The sequence below is a fragment of the Sciurus vulgaris genome (genome assembly GCF_902686455.1).
Source record: "Sciurus vulgaris genome assembly, chromosome: 12".
Taxonomy (NCBI): domain Eukaryota; kingdom Metazoa; phylum Chordata; class Mammalia; order Rodentia; family Sciuridae; genus Sciurus; species Sciurus vulgaris.
This window is the reverse complement of record NC_136473.1, coordinates 43187751-43215348: the sequence shown is the minus strand read 5'-3', so window position 1 is coordinate 43215348 and position 27598 is coordinate 43187751. Positions and strand designations below refer to the sequence as shown.

General features: G+C 33.9%; 1 protein-coding gene across 25 annotated transcripts in view; it reads right to left on the bottom strand.

Moving 5' to 3' along the window:
* The window catches only part of ZNF438 (zinc finger protein 438), a 203281-nt gene that overhangs the window by 28335 nt on the left and 147348 nt on the right, over positions 1–27598 (bottom strand). For all 25 annotated transcript variants that reach the window (XM_079105836.1, XM_079105833.1, XM_079105821.1 and 22 more), the window contains one exon: positions 14271–14338. In XM_079105836.1, coding sequence (XP_078961962.1) covers positions 14271–14307 — 37 coding nt within the window. In that variant the 5' untranslated portion in view covers positions 14308–14338. The remainder of the gene's footprint in view (positions 1–14270; positions 14339–27598) is intronic.

Sequence of the window (27598 nt, the reverse complement as noted above, 5' to 3'; positions counted from 1 at the left end):
TCTGAGTGAGATAATAATGCTTATTCTTTATTGGCCTTGATTTTCTTCTTTGCAAGAGAGGATTACACTAGCACGGTGTTTCTTAAAAAATGGTGTGTAGAATTTGGAGAGGGTCCTAACATTTTATTTTTATACTAACACTGAGATACCGTTTGCCTTTTCTGCTGTATTGATGTCTACAGGTGTTGCACTGATGGGTTGAAAAAAGTTACTGAGTAAAATTGCTCTACCACCTAAGCCCATTATAGAGGCAGTGACAGCAAACTAAGTAGTCATATTCTTCACAGTCACACTCATAGCAGAATAATGAAAAAAAGCAGTACAAACTTTTTGTTATATGACATCTTGATCTTTGAGCACATGCCTTTTCACTATTCTGTGTGGTGAGATGGTTCACACTCAGACCACACTTGTGCTGCACACTGAAGCATGATGGTTGCCTTTAGGAAAAGCACTCTATTCATCTGTGAAACTAAACTAGCTGCTTTTTCCCCATGGAAAAGCATTCCTATATGAAAGAACATCTGACAGATGTGTGTTGAAATATATTGAAAAAACATAGTCAGATTTGGGTACCTTGCAGACATGTTTTGAAAAGTGAACAAATGGAGCTTTCATTACAAGAAAAAACTGGCAATATTTGCTGTCAATGATGAAAATCATCTTTCAAGAGGCAATTGAAAAACTAGAATTCACCAATAGAACTTGAAGCTTCCTAATAGAGATGCTCTTCCAATTATGAGGAGGCCAAATACTGATAAATCCATTGTTAAGATGAAAAGATTACAAGTGGAAAATGCGTTTTATATACCTAACCTACCAAACATCATAGTTTGGCAACCATATACTGTAGACTATTGGATATTATCCTTGTGATCTCATGGCTGATTGGAAACTATGGCTTGTTTCATGAGAAAGTTTCAGGAGAGTTTCTCATGAGAGTATCATATCACATATTGCTAGCCCAGAAAAAGATAAAAATTCAATATTGAAGTAGTTTCTACTGTATGTGTATTGCTTTACCCTTTCACACTAGGATAAAGTTAAAAAAAAAAGTAAGTTGGGGAGCATACTTAAAATCTTTTCAGATGAGATTGGTGGTTACATGAATATTCTAAAAAATATTTCAGGTCTACTTTGTCTTCTATTAGGTACAGGGTCTCTGGTCTAATTCCTAAGTCCTTGATCCATTTTGAGTTGAGTTTTGTGCAGGGTGAGAGTTAGAGGTTTAATTTCACTTTACTGCATATGGATTTCCAGTTTTGCCAGCACCATTTGTTGAAGAGGCTATCTTTTCTCCATTGTATGGTTTTGGCTCCTTTGTCTAGTATGAGGTAACTGCATTTATGTGGGTTTGTCTCTGTGTCTTCTACTCTGTACCACTGGTCTGCCTGTCTATTTTGGTGTCAATGTCATGCCATTTTTGTTACTATTGCTCTGTAGTATAATTTAAGGTCTGGTATTGATACCTCCTGCATCACTTTTCCTGCTCAGGATTGTTTTGGCTATTTGAGGTCTCTTATTCTTCCAGCTGAAGTTCATGACTGCTTTCTCTATTTCTATGAGGAATGCTATTGGAATTTTAGTTGTAATTGCATTGAATCTGTATAGCACTTTTGGTAAAATGGCCATTTTGACAATATTAATTCTACCTATTCAAGAACATGGGAGATCTTTCTATTTTCTAGGGTTTCCTTCAATTTCTTTCTTTAGTGTTCTATAGTTTTCATTGTAGAGATCTTTCAACTCTTTTGTTAGATTGATTCCCAAGTTTTTTTTTTTTTTTGAGGCTATTGTGAATGGAGTGGTTTTCCTAATTTCTCTTTCAGAGGATTCATCACTTATGAAGAGAAATGCATTAGATTTATGCATAATGATTTTATATACTGTTACTTTGCTGAATTCATTTATTAGTTCTAGAAGTTTTTGGGTGGAGTTTGTTGGATCCGCTAAATATAGAATCATATCATCGACAAATAGTGACAGCTTGAGTTCTTCTTTTCCTATTCATGTCCCTTTAATTTCTTTGATCTGTCTAATTGCTCTGGCTAGTTTTCAAAGACGATGTTGAATAGAATTGGATCAGATTTCCTTAACAAGACTCCCAAAGCACAAGAAATCAAAGCAAGAATCAATAAATGGGATGGACTCAAACTAAAAAGCTTTTTCTCAGCAAAGGATACAATCAATAATGTGAAAAGAGAACCTTCAGAATGGGAGAAAATCTTTTCAACACACACTTCATATAGAGTAATTATCTCCAAAATTTATAAAGAACTTACAAAACTTTACACCAAAAATACAAAGAACCCAATCAATAAATGGGCCAAGGAACTGGATAGACACTTTACAGAAGAAGACATACAGGTGATTAATAAATATATGAAAAAGTATTCAACAACTCTAAGATTTCATCTTACTCCAATTAGAATAGCTATTATCAAGAACACAAACAGATGTTGGCCTGAATGTGGGGGGAAAGGTACATTTTTACATTGCTGGTGGAGTTGCAAAATGGTGCAGCCACTCTGGAAAGCAGTGTGGAGAATCCTCAGAAATCTTAGAATGGACCCACCTTTTGACCCAGTTATCCTACTCCTCAGTTTATACCCAAAAGATTTAAAATCAGCATACTACAGTAATGCACCCACATTAATGATTATTGCAGCTCAATTCAGAATAGCTAGATTCTGGAAACAACCTAGATGCCCTTCAACAGATGAATGGGTAAAGAAACTGGTATTTATGCGCAATATTATTTAGCCATAAAGGATATTATGGCATTTGCAGATAAATGGATGGAACTGGAGAATATTATACTAAGTGAAATAAACCAATTCCAAAAAACCAAAGCCAAATGTTTTCCCTGGTAAGTGGATGATTATATATAATGGGAATGGAGGGTTGGGGGGTGAGAGAAGAATGGAGGAACATTAGATTGTGTACAGGGAAATGAGAGGGGGGGCTATGAAAAATGGTGGAATGAGACAGACATTATTACCCTATATACATATATGATTACATGAATGGTATGAATCTACATCGTGTACAACCATAGAAATGAAATGATGTACCCCATTTGTGCACAATGAATCAAAATGCAGTCTGTAAAATATAAAAAAATGAAAAAATAAAAATAAATTAAAAATATTTCACAGTGAAGTATATGGGAGATCTGCAAAAATCAGTGAACTAGTTTGTTACCTCTTTCTCTTTTTTTCTTTTTTCTTCTTTAGTATTGGGGATCAAACCAGAGCTTTGTGCATGCTAGGCAAGCTCTCTAACACTGAGCTACATCCCTAGCCAGTGAACTACTGTTTTCTAGATAACCAAAATATGGTACTGAGACGTTAAAAAGATTCATTCATGTAAGACAGACAAACAAAACAATATAAAAACCACACTGACATGGTTTCAAATTTCCCATTATAACTAAACTTTAAGAAGTTACAATTGGACAAATTTTGGTGTGTTATATCCATAAAAATACATAATGATCTGAAAAGGTTATTGAAATAGTTTCTCCCTTTCTACCTATTGTAAAGTTCGATTTTCTTTTAATATTTCAACATAAACAAAATCACATCGGATTGAAAGTAGAACCAAGTATGAGACTCAAAACCATCTTCAATGAAGCCAGACTTCAATATTTGCAAAAAACGTAAGTTAATGTTTGTCTTCTAAATTTTTTGTTAATTTTGTTAAACCAGGTTATTTATGCTAAGATGTAATGAGCTCATTATTGTTATTTTAAAATTAATTCATACATATGCAGTTTCTGTTTATAATCACTATTATGATAAATATAGATAGATAAAACCTTCATAAATAGTATTTAGAGTCCTCAATCATTTTTAAGAATGCAAAGTTGTCCTGAAACTAAGAAGCCAGAGCGGCTGAATAAGATGAAATCTGACATCTAATCTCTTTTGAGAGTCTGTGATTGTGATTGTGTGTGTGTGTGTGTGTATGTGTGTATGTGTGTATGTGTTGGGGGATGAATATCAAGTCTGAGGACTTTTTTCTTTTTTCGTTTTTATTCCCTTCACGTTTGTTTCTTTGAGAATATAAATATGGCAACTCAATAAGGGAGTTTTGGTGATAAAGTCTTAAAATGTAATTCGTCCTGATAAAAATATTTATTATTAAAATATCACTAGTTGACAAAGATAAAACACAGGTTAAACAATAAAATTCTTGACAAAAATCTACCAAATATGTCATAGTTCAGAAATTTATTTTACTTAATTTGAATTTATATTCATAGAGTACATCATAAATCATGTTCAAATTGATGACATTGATATTTTTCCCAATTTTAAGAAATATCACCAGATTCTCTTGGTGGTATACAATATTTTTTTAAAAATTGCTGTTTCACTGTGGCATATATATACAATGGAATATTACCCCGCTATGAGGAATGACAAAATTATGGCATTCACAGGCAAATGGATGAAATTGGAGAATATCATGCTAAGTGAGATAAGCCAATCTCAAAAAACTAAAGGACAAATGATCTCGCTGATAAATGGATGAGGACATATGGGGGAGGTAGGAGGGGTTAGTGTTAGGGTTAGGGTTAGGTTTAGGATTAGGGATAAGGAGGGTGGTAAGAATGGAGGAAGAAAGGAATGTATAGAGGGAAAAGAGGGGTGGGAGGGGAGGGGGGAAGGGAAAAAAATAACAATGAATCAAACAACATTGCCCTATGTAAATTTATGATTTTTAATTAAAATAAAAAAAAGGAAATGAGGAGGAAAGAAAAAAAGATGCTGTTTCAAAGGGATTTTTTAAAAAAAATGTATTCAAAATCATTTTAAATTATTTTATCAAAATCAAAATTATCATAAGGTGCTCATTCTAATATAAACTGGATGCTGGAATTTCTGTAAACATTTTTAGGATTTTGATGCCAATTAATTTAGAGACAAGACCATTATGTTGACTATTAAAAGCATTAGAAGTGATTTATGAATTTCTACTATCAATATCACACTTTTAAAACAAAAATGCCTGCCCTGTAGTTTTGGCCTGCAGAACGTCCTAAATACCCCTGTCAAACTACTTGGCTTTTATCCCTGCACAACTCATCATACCAACCATCTGCATAAATAAAGAAGCAAGCATCTGCTATATGGCAAATGGTCTCAGGGGCAGATGTTTCTATCCTTGTGCTCATGTTGCTGGGGCTGGATACATTATTTGAACAGATGTATACAATCTGAAAGTGTTGTGTCCCACAGTGAAATGTCTCCAACTGCTTTCTATCAAAGTACATAAATGCTATTTGCACCTGCATTTATGTTAATGATATAAAGGCAGCAGGGGTTCTGACAAAGTGAGATGTGATGCTATGAAATATATTTACATGGTTAATTGGAATTTCTGAGAGACTATGCTGCCAAACGGCCACACTGACATTGATACATGCTCCAGTAAATTGTCTGATTACCAGCATGCTTTTTAAGCAATGGAAATATGGATATTTCAAAACAACAAAATAACTCATTGTCTGAATCTACTAATAAGAATATTTTAAACTTTAATATTTTATCCCAAAATAAAATATATATGGTCTACTTGATAGGTTTTAGGCCACTCAGGCCATTTCTAAGGATATGTGTATAGATATGTATGTGTTTTCCATTTGTTTTTCTGTCGACACATAACATACTAATAATGCACAGTGGTATTTTGCAGAAGTTATTATATCAGAAAGTTCCAATTTCTAACATTAAGGAGTTAACCAAAACCAGCTTGAAAATGTCAATTTGTACTTGGTCTGCAGCATAAATGATACCAAAAGTCCAAGAACAGCATTTACACCACTTGTTAAGATCAAAATGTTTCCATATGTATTTCACATATTTGAAAACATAATATTTTGGTAATATATAGAGAATAATTTTTTCTCTAGTAATGAGGTCACAGAGCAATGTTAACCACTAAATGCAAAGTACTAAACTACAGCGGTTCTCCTTGCTACTACCGTGCATTTACATGCAAGGGCTGGAGAGTCAAGGAACTTACAATAGTAGTTTTCTTTGTAGCTTTACTACGCTAAAAGGTTGTGGTCGATTTAAATAATACATGACTACTTTTATTAACTTGAAATTTATAATGTCAACTATGTTCAAAGACATTGTATCCGAGACAAATATTATCCAAAATAACTCTTTTTTTAACATCTTGGTATGCTCAGGTTTAATGAAGAGTACAGTAAGGTATTACTGGAGGACAAAGGGGGGGAAGATCACTGGGTAGCAAAGTGGGCGAACTTAGCAAGCCCTGTTTGTTCAGATTTTTCTTCATATATCTGTGTCTTCATTCCTCCCTTGGGCATAAGGCGGATACCCATCATAGAGGAGTCTTGGAACCTACCTTTAGGTAATGTAGGTCAGAATTATTTTATGGCTAGCTCTAAAAAGAAATGTGAGGGGCAAACAGGGAGTGACATTTCTTTTTTAAAAAATGCTCTTATTAGTGCATGATAGTTATACATAATAGTTGGGTTCATTTTGACATAATCATACATGCAGGATTTTAATTTGCTCTATTTCAGTTCCCAGTGCTCCCTCACTCCTTCCCTTCCTCCTTCCCTCTGTTTCTTTCCTCCCTTTACTGGTCTTACTTTTATTTATTTAATTATTTTTTAATCAACAAATGGGATGGATTCAAACTAAAAAGCTTCGTCTCAGCAAACAATCAATAATGTGAAGAGAGAGCCCACAGAGTGGGAGAAAATCTCTACCACATGCATATCAGACAGAGTATTTATCTCCAGGATATATAAAGAATTAAAAAAACTCAACACCAAAAAGAACAAATAACCTAGTCAATAAATGGGCTAAGGAACTGAGCAGATACTTCAAAGAAGATATATAATTGATCAACAAATATATGAAAAAATATTCAACATGTCTAGTAATTAGAGAAATGCAAATCAACACTACTCTAAGATATCATCTCACTACAGTCAGAATGGCAATGATTAAGAACACAAGCAACAGTAAGTGTTGGTGAGGATGTGGGGGAAAAGGTACACTCATACATTGCTGGTGAAACTGCAAATTAGTGCAACGACTGTGGAAAACGGTATGGAGATTCCTTAGAAAACTTGGAATGGAACCACCATTTGACCCAGCTATCCCACTCCCCAGTCTATACCCAAAAGACTTAAAATCAGCATACTACAGTGATGCAGTCACATCGATGTTTACAGTAGCTCAATTCACAATAGCTAAGCTATGGAACCAACCTAGATGCCCTTCAACAGATGAATGGATCAAGAAACTGTGATATACATATATAACAGAATATTACTCAGCCTTAAAGGAGAATATAATTATGGCATTTGTAGGTAAATGGATGAAATGGATGTAGTTGGAGAATATCATGCTAAGCGAAATAAGCCAATCCCAAAACACCAAAGGCCAAATGTTTTCTCTGATAAGTGGATGCTGATCCATAATGGGGAAGGATGGGATGAATGGAGAAACTTTGGATTGGGAGAGGAGGGAAGGGGGCAGAGGAGTGGGAAAGATGGTGGAATGAGATTGACATCATTAATTTAGGTACTTGTATGATGTCATGAATGGTATGGATTCTACATCATGTACAACCAGAGAAATAAGTGTGCCCCATTCCTGTACAGTGAATTGAAATATATTCTGCTGTCATGTATAACTAATTAGAATAGAAGTGAAAATTAAAAAAAATATTTGTTCTAATTAGTTATAATGATAGTAGAGTGCATTTATTCATTTTGATAAATCATACATAAATGGAGTTTAATTTCTCATTCTTCTGATTGTTCCAACTGTAGGATCACATTGGGCATGCAGTTATATATGTACATGAGGTAATAATGTCTGTTTCACTTGACTATCCTTCCTACCCCCATGCCCCTTCCCCTCCTTTCACTCCCCTCTACCTAATCTAAAGTAACTATTTTTCCCTAGCCTCCCTCCTTATTGTGAATTAGCATCTGCATATCAGAGAAAAAGTTCAGCTTTTGTTTTTGGGGGATTGGCTTATTTCACTTAGCAAGATATTCTCCAACTCCATTTGCCAGCAAATGCCATAATTTCATTCTTCTTTAAAGTTGAGTAATAGTCCATCATGTATGTATATGTGTGTGTGTATATATATATATATCTCTTTATCCCACTTCTCGGTTTATACCCAAAGGACTTAAAATTAGTGTACTACAGTGATGCAGTCACATCAATGTTTACAGCAACTAAACTCACAATAGCTAACTATGGAACCAAAATAACTCTTATTCTGCAAATTATCCTGAAATTTCTACTTATGCGATTTCATGGTCATTTATGGACATGTGTACAAGAGGGAAAAAGCTGAGCTACCTGACATGCACAGTTCCCAGCTGAGGTCAAACTAGGTGGTGTTCTCCTTTTTTGTTTCAGCTCTGCTAATGTAAACAAGGGTCTTTTCCATGATCTATTTAGTGCCATGTTTTTGCATTTTTATGCCATTTCTTGTCAGTTTCACCATTTAGAAAGACCCTCAATCATAGTGTTGAAGTTCTATCTAGTGTTCATAAGCACAAGAAATCTGTAGTGTGCCTTATGGAGAAAGATAAGCTTTGCTGAGGCATGAGTTATAGTGCTATGTTTGTAAGTTCAATGTTAATGAATCAACAGTATATATTAAGTAAGGTGTCTGCAAACAGAAACACACATAAAATAAGATTATGCATTGATGGTTGTCAAAAATGTTGTAAACAGAGGCCTATAGAAACCTAACCTTGTATATGTCCCAGGAGCCATGGTTCAGTGTTTGCTAAAATATTTGTTCTCAAACTTTATAGAATATAACTACTGAAAATAATGAGAACTGGTTGTACCTGACCTCACACTTAACTATCACAGAACTAGAATTATTATGCCCATTGGACAGGTGAGGGGACTAAGGTTTACTGATTTTGACATTACAGAGCCTAAGGACATTACAGAGCCTAAGAGCAGAAGAATCACCAGTGTTTAGCAGCCCAGCTTAATTTTCTTTAACCAGATTGAGAAGAGAGAGAGCAGAGATGCGGAGGAGGGAAAGAAAACCTAGGAAGGAGGCTTAAGAAAATCGTTTTCATATCAGGATAAAAAAAAAGTGAAACTGTGGTTAGACAACAAGAGAAACTACTTTTAGGGTAAGTCCTCATAAAGTAAACTCCTAGTATAGGCAGCCCAGTATTATTCACTAAAACAGTGATAAAAGAGCAGAGCTGAGTCTGGGTTTTACTTTCCCCTTTGGCTCCTTGCTTGTTGCCTCTTCAAAGGCAATAAAAATTGGTTAAGGAACATTTGCTTTCATTGACCTCAGAACTCCTGCTTGGTGTTTCATTAAAAAGAAGAAAAAAAAAAAAAGAGTTTAAAACATTTTCACAGTGACTGATATGATTTATTAAAAAGTAAGAGTTTAAAGCATCTACAACATAACCTAATAAGCATTTGAGAATCCATTATATGACAGGGTGCTTAAAACCTTGCAAAAACTAGAAAGTTTGTTAAGAACTTTATAAAAGACCTAATTAATACTAAGTTTCCAAGTTAAGTAAGATCTTCCCCCTGCATTATTTTTTAAAAAGACATATAAACAAATATTCACTAGATATCCTAAGTGTTCCTTGAGTTTTAAAATGCTATCTTCACTAATGCCAAATTATTTAGGCCTGTACAACCTAAGTATAAACTTATATGTTTATAAGACATAAGAATATATATTTTGACAGGGTCCTATTTATTTTAAAAATATTTGATCAAATAAGAAAATTCAGGCTTTTCAAAATAATATCTAAAAATGAATTGGAATTATAGTAATGATTGTAGCTTTACAGTCAAATAATGAACAAATTTTGAAAATTAGTAGTAGCTGGAGAGCAGGCTTAGCTCAATGCAGTGATTCTGGAGAGGCCATTTAGACCCACTGTGTCAACACCTCAAAGCAGCTGCTCTTTCCCCACCCACTTCTTAGTGTCCTCATTAAGTAGAAATAATGCTCACGATGTGAAAACTACATTTAAGCAATACAAATGTTATGACAGAGTTGAGAAAAACTGTAGAAGACCTATTGAAGAAGACCCTTCTCACCTGTAACAGACCTTGCCTTGGAAGCTTCAAAACTGAACTGTGAAACTTGCAAATGACTTAGAATTTTGAGTGACTTCGATAAAATATTTCCTCCACTGGACTTAAATGAAGACTCTTAAACAGCAGGGAATTAAACTTCATCCTGCCTTATCTAAGCTGCAAACTTCAGTCCTCAATTGGCATAAGTGCAATTATAAATTCCATTTGGTGATGTTGCTCACCTGGGTAAGTTTTCTTATCAGGCCAGTAAATACATTCACTTGCATTTTCAGTCACTGTTGATTATCTTTCTTTCAAATAAAACAAATCTAAAGTAGAAGTTACAACGATTGTTGGCCTTATTATGTTATTTTCATGCCTTTTTAAAAATGCAGTTATCACTTACTACATTTACTCTCTTTCAATACAAAATACTCTTTCTTACAATAGGTCATCATTTGAAACTATCAAGGAAAAGAAGCTATAGGAAAGTTATAGGAAATCTTATTTCCAAATCCTGAAGGCAGGAGATAGAAAACTGAAGAGAAGTCTTATAAATTTATGGAGATTATTTTAATCTTCCTGAATGCTTAAAATAAATAATAGTCTAACACATAAAGGAACAATGACAACATTAAATTATAATGGAAAATTGTAAATGTATAAATTCATCATTAGAGTGATATTACATGGTTAAAGCTCTTTCTCTGAGATTAGCAGTGGCTGGAGAGCATGCTTAGTTAAATGCCATGGTTCTGGAGGGGGCCATTAAGACCCACTGTGTCTATATCTCAAAGAATATTCTCTTTTCCCCCATTTAAATAGAAGGAACTATAATCTCTCATTAGTTTTCTGTATTAATAATGTGGCTAGTTTTTCCTAGCTTTAAACCTGTATCTCTGGTCACTAAATTATCTGGATGACTTCTATATATAATGTCCTGAGCAAATGTCATCTCTTCACCAGCCTCAAAATCTCTGGCTTAATCAACTGTGTCTTCACCCAGGTTTCCAAAATACTTCATACTCACTTCTAATGTAGCATTCATCATGCTTTAATCTAGTTAATTATATACATGTCTACCATTTCAATAGAATTCTGTGTTGTCTGAAAGTCCAGGCTCTTCATGATTTATCTTTGAATATCTTATAACCTCTGACATCATTCCTAGGAAGAATAACCTTGATCATCCCTAAACCAGTTTCCACCATATCAATGTTTGGTAAGGAATAATTATGCTGGTGGAATGTATTTCCCTTAAGCCCTAACATCTGTTGTTGATGTCCCACTTGAATTTCATACTTAAATGTGTATGTTTTTATAAATCAGAAATTCAAAAGTCCCACATTTATAAACAACTATCAATAGTTTGTTAAGTAAATAAATCAGCATTTAATTAATAGCATGTGCCCGGCAAACTTCTCACGTCACATAAGAGTATGTTTTCTGACAGAAACATAAGCCATCATGATGAATAAATCTGATATTTTTCTTTGCTAAACAATATTAGTATTATCCAGGATGCACAGAAAGCACTTGAATGAAATTAATAAGGAAATTAACAAATAATCAGACATTACATACATTGGTATCATATACATTGCTTTTCTTTAATGAAGTGATTCTTCAAGGTATGTCATAATTTATGCCTACTTTGATTTAAGATCACTTTAAGCATTAATGTATCTAATTAAGCATTAATCCAAGAAGAAAAAGAAGGTTGATCAAAAAATTATTAGAAAAGTTTATAAATTTATAATGTGACACTGGGGATAAATAGTTTTACTTTTAAATAGTTCTGGGTTCAAATCCTGGATCAGTGACTTATTGGTTGATGATTCTGGCAAAAGTAACTAATCTCCCTAAATGTTTAAAGTAAAAATTTATCAGCACACTACAGGAATGCAGCCATATCAATGTTTATAGCAGCTCATTCACAATAGCTAAGCCATGAACCAACATAGGTTTCCCCTTCAACAGATAAAGAAATTGTGATATATTTACACAATGGAATATTATTCAGCCTTTAAAGAAGAATGAAATTATGGTATCTGGCAGAAAATGGATGGAACTGGAGACTATCATGCTAAGCAAAATAAGCCAATCCCAAAGAACCAAAGGCTGAATCTTTTCTCTGATATATGGATGCTAATTCACAAAGGGTGGGGGCTAGGGAAGAATAGAGGTACTTTGGATTAGACAGAGGGGGAGTAAAGGGAGGGAATGAGGTATGGGCTAGAAATGATAGTAGAATGAATTGGACATTATTACCCTACATGCATATATGATTACATGTCCTGAACAAATAAAAAAAAAAAGATTTATATCCAATTTATTGTGAGGACTAAATAAAATAAGGGATGAAAGTTGTAGGTTGAGTGACTATCTCATTAGAGGCACATGGCTAATTGAGTTCTTTTAGGTTTTAGCTCTTTGTCAAATTCCAGGTTTGGGGCTTAAGTGTATTTGGTCCTAGAAAAGACTGATGAGAAAGTTAACAGGACTACTGAATTTCTGCCTAGTTGGCTCAAGGAATCTTATTTTCTGGCCATGTAAATGGAAATAATTGAGATTATACAATAATCCAGAGGCAGACACACAAAAACAAAACAACCAACCCTGATGGAGGCAAAGCAGGCAAGAGATGTGAGGGGTGACAAGTTTGACACGCTTTATTTCCCTTTATCAGCTAACAGAGGCAGCTCATTGCTCAGTTAACTCAGTGCACAGACTTATAACATCTGAGAGCCAGAAAGGGATGTCTAATAATTCTAGCCCCGTCACTGCCTTCTCTTTTGGCACCAGAATTTGAACCCAGGAGCACTTAACCACTAAGCCACATCCCCAGCCCTTTTTATATTTCACTTAGAGACAGGGTCTCCCTAAATTGCCTAGGGCCTTGCTAAGTTGCTGAGGCTGGTTTTGCACTCAACCTCCCAGTTACTGAGATTACAAGTGTGTGCCCAGTTCCTAGTTTTTATAATACAGAAATTGAGGCTTAGGGGCAAAATAACTTGTCTGACTTTCCACAGATGATGGGAAAGGGTTCTGGGAAATGAGCCCAGCTTTCCTGACACTTGATCCATTATTCTTTCTTTTAAGCAATCATGCCTGTTTGATGCTTAGGTAGAGAAAGTAACACCAGCTAGGACATCGAATTTCCAAACCCTCCATCAGCTAATGACCACTGCAGTAATCTTCCAAAGGATATACTAGAGAAAACTCCGAAAATTCATGCTCTTGAGTTCCACTTCGGTATACATGAAGCTATAGCTCCAGCCCCAGATTCCATACTTTCAAGAGCTATGACACTACCTTTTCTCTGGTAAAGAGATCAAAGAGTATTTGCTCCATTTAAGGATTCTTTATAGCAAATTCCCTCCTTCCAACTAAAAGCTACACCCTATACTAAGAAGGTTCATTTTTGCATCTTTAAAGATAACATTTTCTCTTAAACCCATGTCAAAACTTCTCTTGTGTTTAGAAAAGATTAAGTAGGGCCAGGAGAAAGATTTGCATTTCTCCTATAGGTTAGAGTATGCCCTTTACAGGGAGGACAATTTAATTATTCTTCATTAAGAAAGGACTCTACTTCTACCTGTAAACTGTTTTTCTGAAAGTGCCAGAGGCTCCTGTTAAAAATGAATTATTTTTATCAATTTTATGAAGGGGAAATGGTTTTTAAATGTTTATTTTTAAATGGGCATGGAAGAAACAGGTCAAAGAAATGTCCAAATATTCTTTCTATACATATGAGTCCCTACGTGTATTAATATGTATATGTGTGTGTGTGTGTGTGTGTGTGTGTGTGTTCTATTCACTAAAACCACTGTGTTGTTCTGCTTCTGTAAAGCCAATATGACATCAGTTCATTGACATCTATTAATGCCAGCTAACTACCAGCAAATGGGCTGGGTTCTGGAAATTCTGCATGGAATCACATGGCCCTGTTTTCAAGTAGCTAAGAACCTAATAAAGGAGATATGTCCTTATAATTCAGGAATTCCACAGGCGCTCAACTTACCAAGGAACATAAATTTCATATATAATTACAATGTTTGCTTTTAATTCTAGGAAATGTCATCTTATGATTAAAGGGTAGTGATATTAAATATATCAATTAAAATTATTTTATTACCACATACACATTACCATCCTCCTTGGTACAGCTTATCTTACCTTGATCTTTGGGTGGTCCTGACAGAGGATTCTGCATTATGATGAATTTGACTTGAATGGCAACTTTCCTAAATATAACCGAGCACAAATAATAATTAGAAAATAATTGAGATGTCATGTTAAATACATGCCAAAATGTAAATTATGTTTACATTAAATTATCATTCTACTTATAATTACATGAACTGAACTATTCAGAATTGATGTTTTAATTCTCTTCTTACTTTTCTATAGATAGGATTTTACTGAATGTACCAGACTGGACTTGGAGAGGAATGCAGTAAGCCATTGAGTCAGGGGCCCTACCTGAATCTCTACTCTCATGGAGTCATATGTGTCTAAGTTAGGATTCCCTGAAAATACCCTCCCTGATAATTATGTTTCATATATTCTTTTTAGGAAGAAATAACTAAAATGCTTAACAATATAGGTAAAGGTAATATAACTGTAATATATTCATTTAATAAACTATAATTCAGTCATTAAAACATGATCATAAAGATTACAAAGTGTAGGAAATGTCAATATAATACATTGTCTAAACATACCTAATGATACACAGAACATTACAACTATAGAAAAAACAAAAGGCATTTTCCATATGGTGGAAAATATGTTTGAAAGTAAAACACAAAAAACACTGACTACATTAAGTACTGACAAGAAAGTAGAAGAAATGGGAGTCTTATATACTGCTAGTAACAATGTAAAATGGTAGTTACTTTGAAAAACAGTTTGGTAATTTCTGCAAAAGCTAAAGATACATCTACCGTGGGATCCAGCTAATCCCTTCCTACTTACCCAAGAGAAAAGACATACAAAAACTTGTACAGAGGACATTCACAACAGCTTTATTTGTAATAGTCCCCAACCAGAAACAACCCAAATGTTCACCAACAGGTGGAAAGTGTGAACATACAATGGAACACTGCTAAACAAGGTAAAGAAACAGACCATTAATCCACATTACAATGGAATGAATCTGCAAAAGTACTGTTATTTGAAAGAAGCTGACAAAAAAGAGTATATACTATATGATGTTACTAATATAAGATTCTGGAAAATATGAAGTACAGAAACAGATTGATAGGGGACAGGAGAGAAAAGGAAGTTTGGAAAGAAATGTCAGGTGGGCACAAGAAATATCTTTTGAGGCAAAAGGTGTATTCATTATCTTGATTGTGGTTATAAACTGTCAAAAAGTAAGTAAAATTAATCTAAAACTCCTGAATAAAGAAGGGTATATTTTTATAAAGAAGTTATTTTAAAAATGTTTCTTAAAATTTTAAATGTAAAAAATGCTTCTGATATGTTCTTGTATCAAAGCATTGGTTACCAAGTAGTATGGGTCAATTTTTTCCATATATTCATGAGAAAAAGTAGCAACTATTAAAAGTAGTTATCTCTGAGTCAGATATTAAATTATTAATTTTCTTTTTTATGCTTATTGGAATATTACAAAATTTCCCCAATGAATAAATACTACTTTTGCAATCAGAAAAAATAGTTTTAAAATTATTTTGAAACACTATAATGTAGTAGAAAAGGAGTATAATCACAGTTATTTATATTTTTATTTTATAAACTGATACACAACTTAAAATTGTACATATTAATGGGATACCATGTGGGATTTAAATATATGTATGTACTCCGTAATGCTTAAATTAGGCTAACCATATTTATGTCCTCAATCATCTACAATTTCTTCATGGTGAAAACATTCAACACTGTTTATTCTAGCTTTTGAGATATACAGTACATAACTGTTACCAATAGTACCCTACCAGGCAATAGCTTCTTCCTCCTATTAAACTATAACTTAATACTCACTGATCAACATTTCCCTATCCCTCCCTCTCCCCTATACTCCACTCCATCCTTTAGTAACCACCATTACACTTCTCAACTTCTATGAAATTAACTTTTTTTTCTATTCCACACTAGTGAGATCATTAGGTATTTGTCTTTCTGTGCATGGCTTATTCATTGAACATAAGGATCTCCATTCCCATCCGTGTTGTCACAAATCATAGGATTTCAACCTTTTTAATGGCTGAATAATATTCCATCATGTATGTGTGCCACCTTTTCTTTAGTCATTGATTAGCTGACAGATATTTCCATTGATTCAGTATTTTGACTATCGTCAACAGTGTTGCAGTACTGCACGTGAATGCAGATGTCTGTTCAAAATACTGATTTCATTTGATTTGGATGTATGTACAGTAGCAGGGTTGTTGGATTATATAGTACTTCTATTTATAACTTCTTGAGGAATGTTCATGGTTTCCACAGTAGCTCTACTAATTTACATTACCACCAGTCACGCAAAAGGATTCCCTTTTCTCCACGTGTTCACCAGCACTTATCTTTTTTTTTTTTGTTGTTGTTGTTGTTGTTATTGGGGATTGAACCCAAGGGTACTTAACAACTGAGCCACATCCTCAGTCCTTTTGGTATTTTATTTAGAGACAGGTCTTGCTGTGTTGCTAAGTGCTTAGCTAAGTTGCTGAGGCTGGCTTTGAACTCGCGATCCTCTTGCCTCAACACTGCCCATTTTTTAATTGTGTTAATTACTGATATATCCTAGATATCAATTCCTTATCAGCTTACAATTTGCAAATATTTTTTCCTATTTCTGTAGATTGTATCTTCATTCTGACTGTTCCCTTTGCTATGCAGAAGCTTTTTAGTGTAATCATTTGTCTGTTTTTGCTTTTGTTTCCTGTGGTTTTTGGGCTCTTGACCTAGACTCCTTGCCTGTTCTAATGTCCTGAAGTATCTTCTCCCCTATGTCACATTCTAATAGTTTCATTATTTCACATCTTAAACTTTCAATCCATTTTGAGTTGATTTTGTAACTGGTCAGATGTAAGGGTCTGATTCATTCTTGTGCATGTGGACACCCCATATCCTTAGCACCATGTATTGAAGTCTTTCCATTCTCCAGTGTTAGCACCCTGTTGAAAATCAGCTGGCTATACATGCTTGAGGTTATTTCTAGGCACTCAATTCTGTTCCATTTGTCTATGTGTCTGTTTTAATGCTAATACAATGCTGTTTTAGTTACTACAGTATTGTAGAGTATTTTGAAATCAGGTGATATAATAAAATACCTCCATCTTTGTTCTTTGTGCTCAAGGATGTTCTGGCTATTTATGGTATCAAAATAAAATTTAACTGTATGTTCAATATCATGGGATCTAAAGTAGAACACTCACTGAAAGTCATACTGCATTTTGGTTTTCCATATTTTTTATTGATGCATTATAATTACACATAATGGTGGAATTCAAAGTTATATATTTTTATATGTATCTAACAATATTATTTGGCCACTATCATTCCTCAGTATTTCCCCTTTTCTTTTCCTCCGCCCTGTCCCTTTACTCTACTAATCCCCCTTCAATTTTCATGAGATGACGGCCCCTGTATTTTCTTTTTCCTCTCTAGCTTCAACATATGAGACAAAATATATGACTTTGACTTTTTGAGTTTGGCTTATCTCACTTAATGTTAAGTTGATGTTCTTAAGGCTTCTATTCTTTTTCCTGCAAATGACATAATTTAATTCTTCTTTATGGTGGAATATAATTCCATTGCATTTATATGCATTTTCTTTACCATTCATCCACTGACAGATACCTAGGCTAGTTCCATAGTTTGGCTACGGTGAATTGTGCTACTATAATCATGGATATGCATGTATCATTATAAGAGCCATACTATCTTTTGCTGTCAAGTATAGCACTGTAACAGCTTCATTCTATTGTAATTATGAAAAATAAAAACATTTTATAATTAATATACCTAACACTTATCAAATAAAATAACTGAATAGTCACAATATTACATTTTCTGACTAGCCTGGATGATACTTCATTATGTAAATGTTAAGAGGAAAAGATGCATTAGTCACATAAATCTAATGTTTTTTTCCAAACTTCACACAAGAAAAGTCAATGTGCATTTTTACAAAAGGCACCATGGTACCATAGTAGTAGTCACTGTGTCCTTCACAGTATATAATAATCCATAAAATTATAACCTGACTTTTGTTTCTTGAATTGCTAAAAAGTATATTAAGCAGAAAAATCTATCAGAAAGGAACAAAAACTGAAGAATACCCACAGTGAATGCCATCAATTATGGCAAGATCTAATATAATGAGCTTTATAAATCACTCATATGATTACTTTTAATTTTAGTTAATATGTTATATTTAAACAGAGTTGATTAAAAATGAAAATTAAGTGAATTGGTTACTTGGGAAAGTGACAGCTTGATGGTGCTAGAAATGGAAATTTTTCATTTACTCCTTGCTCAGGAAGCCTAAGGCAGACATTGCCTTCTTTGTTATGCTGCCTTGCCAAGGTTCCTAAAAATAAAGACCTTAGAGAATAAAAGATAATCATTTGTTCCATGCTCAATAAGCTTATTAACATTAGCCCATGTTGTGAGTTAGTGTGATAAGTGCATGCTCTTGTATATGTGGGTACCAATCATAGAATTACAGTGTAGATGTCAGTCTAGATGATTATTTCCAGGAAGCGATTTCCAAGGGAATAAACATGTCATACATCACCAGACAGACATACTGTCATTCAGATAAATGTAATAATGTAATAAATTTGGCCAAGAAAACTTGAAATGTAAAAATAGAGAAATGGAAATATATGAAAACAGTAACGAGTCTTTTGGTGTCTTAAATAGGCTCTGCTTTATTCACTGAAATACTACTATAACCTGCCATGTTTGGGTAGCTGTTCCTTTGACAGGCCATCTTCCAGTTTTGACCCTACTATGATCTTGTGCCTCTGGATTCTAAAGCAGAGCACGGTGATAGTCCCAAAAGATTTTAGGTTTGAAGTTAGAATTACAGTCAGTGAATCTATGAATGACTATTCTATACTGTAGTTCATTGTAAAATGGACTTGGTTTAATAATAGCATCCCACTATATGGCTGTAATACAATTTGTTTATCCATTCATCCACTGATATGGACATTTGAGTTGTTGCCAGTTTTTGGTTATCATAAATAAATATAAATACTTGTGCCCATCTTTTGTGTAGATATATGTTTTCATATCTCTAGGGTAAAAATGAGGGAGTGGAGCCAGGCATGGTAGTGTGCACCTATAATCCCAGTGGCCTGCGAGGCTGAGGCAGGAGGATCTCGAGTTCAAAGTCAGCCTCAGCAATTTAGCAAGGCCCTAAGCAACTCAGTGAGACCCTGTTTCTAAATAAAATATAAAAAAGGGCTGGGGATGTGGTTCAGTGGTTAAGTGCTCCTAGGTTCAATCCCCAGGACCAAAAAACAAAACAAAAAACCCCACAAAAATGTAGAAGTGGAATTGCTGGGTGGTATACAACTTTATAAGCAACTACCTATTTTCCAAAGCAGTTGTGGTGTATTTCACTGATTTAAAAAAATACCACTTCTAAGCAATGATGGAAGTCATGTTTCTCAAGATGAAGATTATAATACTTTAAAGCTCATTTTGTTAAAATAGCATAAGATTATAGTACACAAATCCTGACAATAATAGAATTAATAATTTGCTGAATTATAATAAATGCTTATTCCTATTTTAATCTATCCTATTTAAGACATGAATGAAAATAAAATTCTCAATTTGATTCTAAAGGATTAGAGAAGCTTAAAATCTACAGAATAAATTTTGATCTACTTAGTAAATTCTTAATGCTTACATTGATATTTACATGAATACAATGCAGTAATATTTGACAAACTCCTTACTTTCTTAAATAGCTGCACATGGTTAATAAATTCAACAAAAAAGTGTTTATTCAAATTCAGATATTTTAAAATATCAGTTACTGACAGAGTAAAACAGTTTACAGAGTCATTCTGGGAAACTAGTTTAAGATCTTTCAAGGAAATTCCTGTTCTACTACTTAGAGCTGCAGAAACTTTGGAAGTAGTCCTACTTTCCCTGAATTTTTAGACCTTTTAAGGTGATCTTCCCAAAGGCACATGACTGTTCACCAAATCAAAAACTGCTAGAAGATTAGATCACTAATTTTCAAGATAATGGTCTAGCCCAACTTCAAGTATACAGTAAGTTAAAAAAAAAATCACTGGAAAGATCATAAACTAACTGGGGGAGATGTCCATTTTTAACTAAAATTTCTTATTGTGTGATTCCGATCAGGTCATTTCATCTCTTTTTATTTCAGTTTCTGCAACTTAAAAAGAGAGAGAGAATAATACTTAACTCACTTAGTTGAAGGAAGAATTAAACTGGATACCATATGTTGAAAATTGTAAAAAAAAAAAAAAAAGTACTATATGTTAATAAATGCTCTAGAATTCTTTCATAAAAGAAACAAAAAAGCAGTATACTAGAATATACTTAACATTTTCAAGCACAAGAGCTAATCATTTACCCTTACAAAAATGCATGCACATATAATGTTCCTTAATGCGTGGTGTGTGTATAACTGAACTGGTAGGTTAATAATATTCAGGAGGAAGTTAAACATAGTGGTGCATGCCTGTAATTCCAGCAACTTGGCAGGTTGAAGTAGGAGGATCTCAAGTTCCAGGTCAGCTACAACAACTTAGTGAGATCGTCTCAAAATAAAAATGGCTAGGGATGTGGCTCACTGATTAAGCAACCCTGGGTTCAATCCCTGATTCAAAAAATAACACAACATACAATACGATAAAATGATGTTTAGGATGTCATTTTTTTTTTGTCATCAGAAAAAAAAATTCATTTAGGAAAACATATTCTAGCCTAGAATATGTTTCTTGTCTCTTTACAGGTTTTCTATAAAGGACAACTTCTGTGATTCTAACTTGAACTTTAAATTTGTATTCCCATTTCTCAGTTTCCAGGGCAAAATGTTCTCTGCCTACAATGCATTCCAACTGACCACCTCCAACTTCTAATGTAGCTCCTCCCTTCAAATTTGCTTCTTTCTTTCTTTGCGCTGCCATGGATGGAACCCAGGGCTTGAAGCATGCTAGGTATCCTGTCCCTACTCATCATGTGAAGTTTTTCCAAAGCCATCACTTCTGTTCCATCCTCACCTTTCTGCCTTAGGTCAGGTCCTCATTATTTCCTTCCTCTAGTCCTATATCTTTCCAATCTACTTTCTCTGTGCTGCTAGAATAATCTTTCCCTCTTTTTTAAAATATTTTTTTTTTAGTAGCAGATGGACACAATAACTTTATTTATTTGTTTTCACATGATGCTGAAGATTGAACCCAGTGCCTCACACGTGCTAGGTGAGCACTATGCCACTGAGCCATAACCCCAAACCCCTTTTTCCTTTTTAATTAAAAAATTTTAACCAAAGTTACATTAAATGTTTCCCTATACTTTATTTTAAAAATTCAGCCACTGCATCCTTTTCCTTAGAGATAAGCACTTTAAAATTTTATAGCTGATTAGGCTAGTATTTATACCTCCATACTTTTCCTCCAATTTTTCTAAGTACAGAATTCCAGGTTGAAATTTGAAGGTACTGCTCCACTGAGTTCTGGTTTCCAATGTTGGTGTGAAGAAGTTCAAAGCCATTGTGATTTGTGGTCCTTCGTATGTAATTTGTTTTCATTATTTCTTCTCTATGGAAACGATGTTTAGAAATTTTACAACAAAGTGTATTAGTCTATTTTGATTTGTTCCCCAAGTGTTTGATGGGCACTATCAATCTGGAATCTTGTGCATTTCAGTTCCTGAGACATTTCTTTAAACTATTTTTCTTGGATTTCCTTGTTTATTTTTCTCTGTTCTTTCTCTCTGACCTTGAACTCCTATTATTCAGATGTCAATCTTCCTAGGATGATTCTACTTTATTTTTTTCGTTTTCCATTTCTCTTTCCTTTTTTGTACTTTCTGGAAAAATTTCTCAACTTTACCTTCCAGTGTTTCAATAAGTTTAGTCATTGATTTTTAAAACTTCAAGTAATAGTTACTGTTTTTACACATTTCCATAACTAAAAGTGACAGATAACTGACCAAGTATAAATTTCCTATGATTTGTACAGATTGCCTGGTTGTGTTTTGAGGAGGACTGCACTACTCCTAAAATGACTTTTAAAATATTTTAAGTAAAGTAAAAAAAAAAAAAAAAAGAAAGAAAGAAAGAAAGAAAGAAAAATGCCTGTCTCTTGAATTTCTCAAGTATTAGGTTCAGAGACTTTACAGATATTTCAACGTTGTTTCAAGTTTTATCACCTATAGATAAGAAGTCCTAGAAAATAATAATTTTCAACACTATCAATGCATTATGTTGATAATGATGCTTTTATAAATTTCATCTAAGTATAAAAAGACCCAAGTTTTCAGGAAGTTTTAACACACAGCCATTCTTCCATTTTTTTTATTAGCACAAATATCTAAGATATAGTTGTAAGAAAAATATTTGGCTCTTTTTCTATCAAACAGAATGTTCTTGGAATTTCCAGCCTGGCTTTCGAGTTTAACAGAAATGAAGAGGTCACCAAGGCCAGTGAGGTAGCATCCTGATGAAGATGAAAGCATGTCAAAAAAGAACTGCATCATTTGGTAATAAATGACACTCAGCAGCAAAATAAATACCACAAAATAAAGAGGCTGTCATTTACCTTTCTATGATACTGATAAATATTGTGAAACTGATCATTATTTTGTTCTTTTCAATCAGCCTGGCTGTCAGCACTTCAGTTTGGATTTAATTCATTACTTTAGAAATGATCCTATTTCCACCATTTTTAGACTTGTCTACACACTGTAACAAAATCATCTTTAAACTAATCAGGTTTATGGAAAATTGATAAAATTTAAAGATCATTTTGGATTCCTCACATTTCTTTTTTTTTCTTGAGTCTTACCTGCTGCCAAGTGCCACACACATTTTGGTTTCAATGCCATAAAAATGGATATACTTTCAACAGATTCTATTTCTACCTCTTGCCTCTCTTCCCTTCTAAATGATTCACAGTGTTCCCAGTTTAATCCATCACTCTCTCAGTCCTGTTGCCTGCCATCTCTAGCTTTTTCCTTGTCTACAATTTCTGCATTAAATTAAAATCCCATCCATTAGTTTCAATGACTATTCAATTAAAAAACAAAAACAAAAACAACCCACTGGGCTCAGTAGCAGAGTCTATAAGCACAGTTATTTGGAAGGCTGAGGCAGGAAGATGAGTTTGAAGCTAGCCTGAGCAACAAAGGGAGATCCTTTCTGAAACCAAAACCAAACAAACCTAAGAAAACAAACAAACACTTCTCTGCTCCATTTCCTAATTTCATCCATGCTCTATATTCTTTCTCATGCTCTGTGGCTGTGTGAATTGTTGCTTAATATACAATCTCGTGATTTTTCTTCTTCTGAAAATAATTCAAACTCACATCTTATACTTGGAGCACTCTAGTCTCAGATTTACTTTTTCAGTATCACCTGAACATTTTTTATTCCCTGGCTCCAAGGGCTTTTATCCAACACTTAGGTTATCATAAAATGGTTATTCCCAATGTAGAAAAGGCTAAATAAAACATAACAACCTTTAAAACAGAACAGGGGACAAAAAATGGTTTCAGGTTAAAAGGAAGCATTCTGGAATCTTATTTTTTCATTTATCAAAAAACTTCTACTAGTGTATATTAGTAATGTGAAAAAGTATTTTGGAAGACCATAGCAACATTTAGATAACATATACATATATATACATACATATGTATATATTACATATATACATTACACATACATATATATATTACTTAAAACACATGCATAGCATGCTTTTAAAAATTTGTACTTTTTACATTTCCATTAATAAAATATTACCACATTACTAAATGTGAAACAAAGAAAAAAATTCATAATTCCAACAGTCAAACATAAAATACTATTAATGTCTTAGTATATTCTTAGTGTCTTCCCTATACTTTTCTCATTTGTTTCGGTTTTGTAATACATGTAATCATAATACATACATACATATATATATATGTATATATATGATTTTCATTCTGCTTTAAATATGTATTTATGGGGTGGGTGTATGGCCAAGTGGTAGAGTATGTGCTTGGTATGCATGAAGTCCTGGATTCAATCCCAAGCACCAAAAACCAAAAACCAAAAAAACATTTTCTTGCATTGCTAAGCCTTCAAAATCTATTTTTAAACACTGTGTTTGTATTTTAGTTAAAAAAAAAAAGTACAGGTTGGTTGTGGTGGCACATGCCTGTAATCCCACCAGCTCAGGAGGCTGAGACATGAGGATCATGAGTTCAAAGCCTCAGCAAAAGTGAGGTGCTAAGCAACTCAGTGAGACCCTGTCTCTAAATAAAGTACAATGTAGGGCTGGGGCTATGGCTCAGTGGTCAAGTGCTCCTGATTCAATCCCCAGTAACCCTCGCCCCTCCCCCAAAATAAGTATGGGGCAAAAGTTCAAACAGTAAAAGTGGGACTATAGTAAAAAATTAATCTTGCCTCCCATTCTTTTCTCACAATTCATCCTCTTAGAGGCAACAACTCTGTACCTTGGTATTCCTTAAGGAACAATCTGAGTGTACATAAGTTAATGTGTCCCATTCCTTTCTCCTCCTCCCCAAATTGAAGCAAATTATACATGATGCTCTTCTTTCATTTATTTTTGAGACCTCTCCATATCACAACTTAACAATTTTCTTCATTTAAAGGCTGAATAGTGATTCACTGCATGTAATCACTATTTCTTTCCTTTTTCTTTTTGTTTTTGTATCACTGAAGAGGTACATCATTTTAAAAAATTTGTTCTATTTAGTTATACATGACAGTAGAATGCATTTTGGCACTCATACATAAATGGAGTATAACTTCTCATTCTTCTGGATGTACATGACATAGAATCACATTGACTGGGTAATCATATATGCACATAGGGTAATAAGGTAATAATGTCCAATTCATTACACTGTCCTTCCCACTCCCATCTCCCTCCCCTCCCTTCACTTCCATCTGTTTAATCCAAAGTACACTTCCATCTGTTTAATCCAAAGTACCTCTATATTCTTCCCTAGCCGCCCCCCACCCCATTGTGAATTAGTATCAGCATATCGGAGAAAACATTCAGCCTTTGGTTCTTTGGAACTGGCTTATTTCACTTAGCACAATATTCTCCAGTTCCATTTACTGGCAAATACCATAATTTCATTCTTCTTTAAAGCTGAGTAATATGGAACCACTATTTTTTAACCCACTGATTGACAATTAGATTGTTCTCAGGATTTTGCTCTTACAAAGCTGTAGTGTGCATTCTTATACAAAACATTTTTACTAACATGCACAAGTCTAATTGTAGGATAAAGACACAGCAAGAAATTTCTAGGCCAGGTCGATTTAAAATTTTTATGAATATTGGCAAACTGTCATTCAAAAAAGTTGTACCACTTTATCCAACAACATATGAAAATGCCTCAAAGACACTATTTGCAAAAACTACCACTGGCACTTTTCAGTCAATTATCCAAAAGCTTTAAAGAAAGGAAACAAACTAACAAACAAGACCTTTGAAGAGATTCTAACATACCTACATATTTTTCTCAACTTTAGTTGCATATGCAAACACTGCACTTTGTTGAAATACACAAACCCTGACAATAAAATGAAACTGTGGTTCACATCTTAAGGATTTAGAAGAATGCTTATTTATGGAAAGTCTTATTGAGACATTAGAAAAGGGAAAAAGCTTCAGTTGTAAGAGAGTGTGGCTGCACAACACTACTAAAAGGAAGGTGCTAGTGTTCCTGGAGCATGATCCCTTGGTGTTAACATATTCTTGTAGGAATACAAAAAGACAGTGATTTCCCCAATTTAAAAAAGACAAGATAAATAATAAAAAGGAAAAAATCCTACATATTTGAAAAAGTAGCCTTTTAAATGCTTTTAAAAGACATTATAGAACATACAGACATTTTAGAGATAATTTTATACTGTAAGCATTGTGCTCCTTTGTCTAATGTGTTTTCTTCACTGAGTTGCTACCAGCTAAAGATCAGGTGAACCCAATTAACCCAATTTTTAACTTGTCCATACTAAGTAGTTTATTTTAGATATACACTGCTTCCTAAGTCCTTTAGGGTACTACATGGAAAAACCATAAACAGGCTATAAAGGTCATGACATTAATTTTGCTGTCATTTTCATGCCTTAAGTAGGCATCAAAAACTAAAAGAACCTTGTCCTATGGGAACAAGGGTAAATCTGAAACTAATTATGGTAGTTACCATAATAATACTATTACAATTAAACACTATAACCCTAGCTAAATATATTTTGGTACCTTTTGCTAACGAATACAACTTCTCAAATAAGATTACTGCAGTCTTAGGTAGAGTAAAACGGTTCACCAGAGGCCTACATGAATAATGTAACCACTCAAAAACCTGAATTTTCATTCACCTAAAGCTTAGCTGGAAAGTTACTTAGCATACCTGGACTCTTTCTGCAGAAAATGTTACACTTCTAATTTCATGTGGGTAGAATACTGAACCAAAAGTCATAGTTCACTGCCTACTTAGGGACAGGTTTCACTTATTTTCTGTTTTCATATGCTTCTCTTGTTTTGTCAACTGAATATTTATTTATACCCATTACTATTTAAACCTAAAAGAAAATAAAAGGAGAAAACATATCAATATTTCAGTAGTTTCTTTCTGTGCTTAGGTTTTCAAGAACAAACTGCTTTATGTGTTTGGAGAACAAGATGGTCCAGTAGCAATATCTAAGGTTAGTGATTTCCTGCTAGTTCAGGTTCAGAGATGAGCACCTAACAACTAGCCTGAGCACCAGGTGGGATGGATAACCATCCGACTTGGCAGGTGAGTATTATTCACTGTGTGAGTTCTCTAATGCTAGAGAAGTGATGATATTCCCACACAGATGATGATGGGCTCACTTTAACCCTTACAAACACTGGAGGATAAAGATGAGAACCAAGGCCAGGAATGATGAGTTTGGGCAGGGAAGGAACAGTAGTCAAGGAGGTGTGTCGACGTTTGTTTAAGACTAATGAGAAGGAAAAAAAAAAAAAAAAAAGGAAAAAGTAGTAATCAGGAAAGAAAGAGGAAGTGGGAGGGAAAAAGGAACAATGGCAACATTACTTTAAGAGGCAAAACAGCATGTGAAGAAAACAATCCTTTAAATTCTAGTTTAAATATTTTAGAAGACACAGAAAATCAGTCAAGAACTAGTCCTTTGTGTCCCCGTTGAAGTTAAAAAAAGGCTTATAAGGTATTTCTTGTGCACTGATGAAAGCCTTGATAATCAATATCTACTAATTAGTGTACTGTCCTAATTAGTGTAAATGTTGCTGATCAAGTGTAAT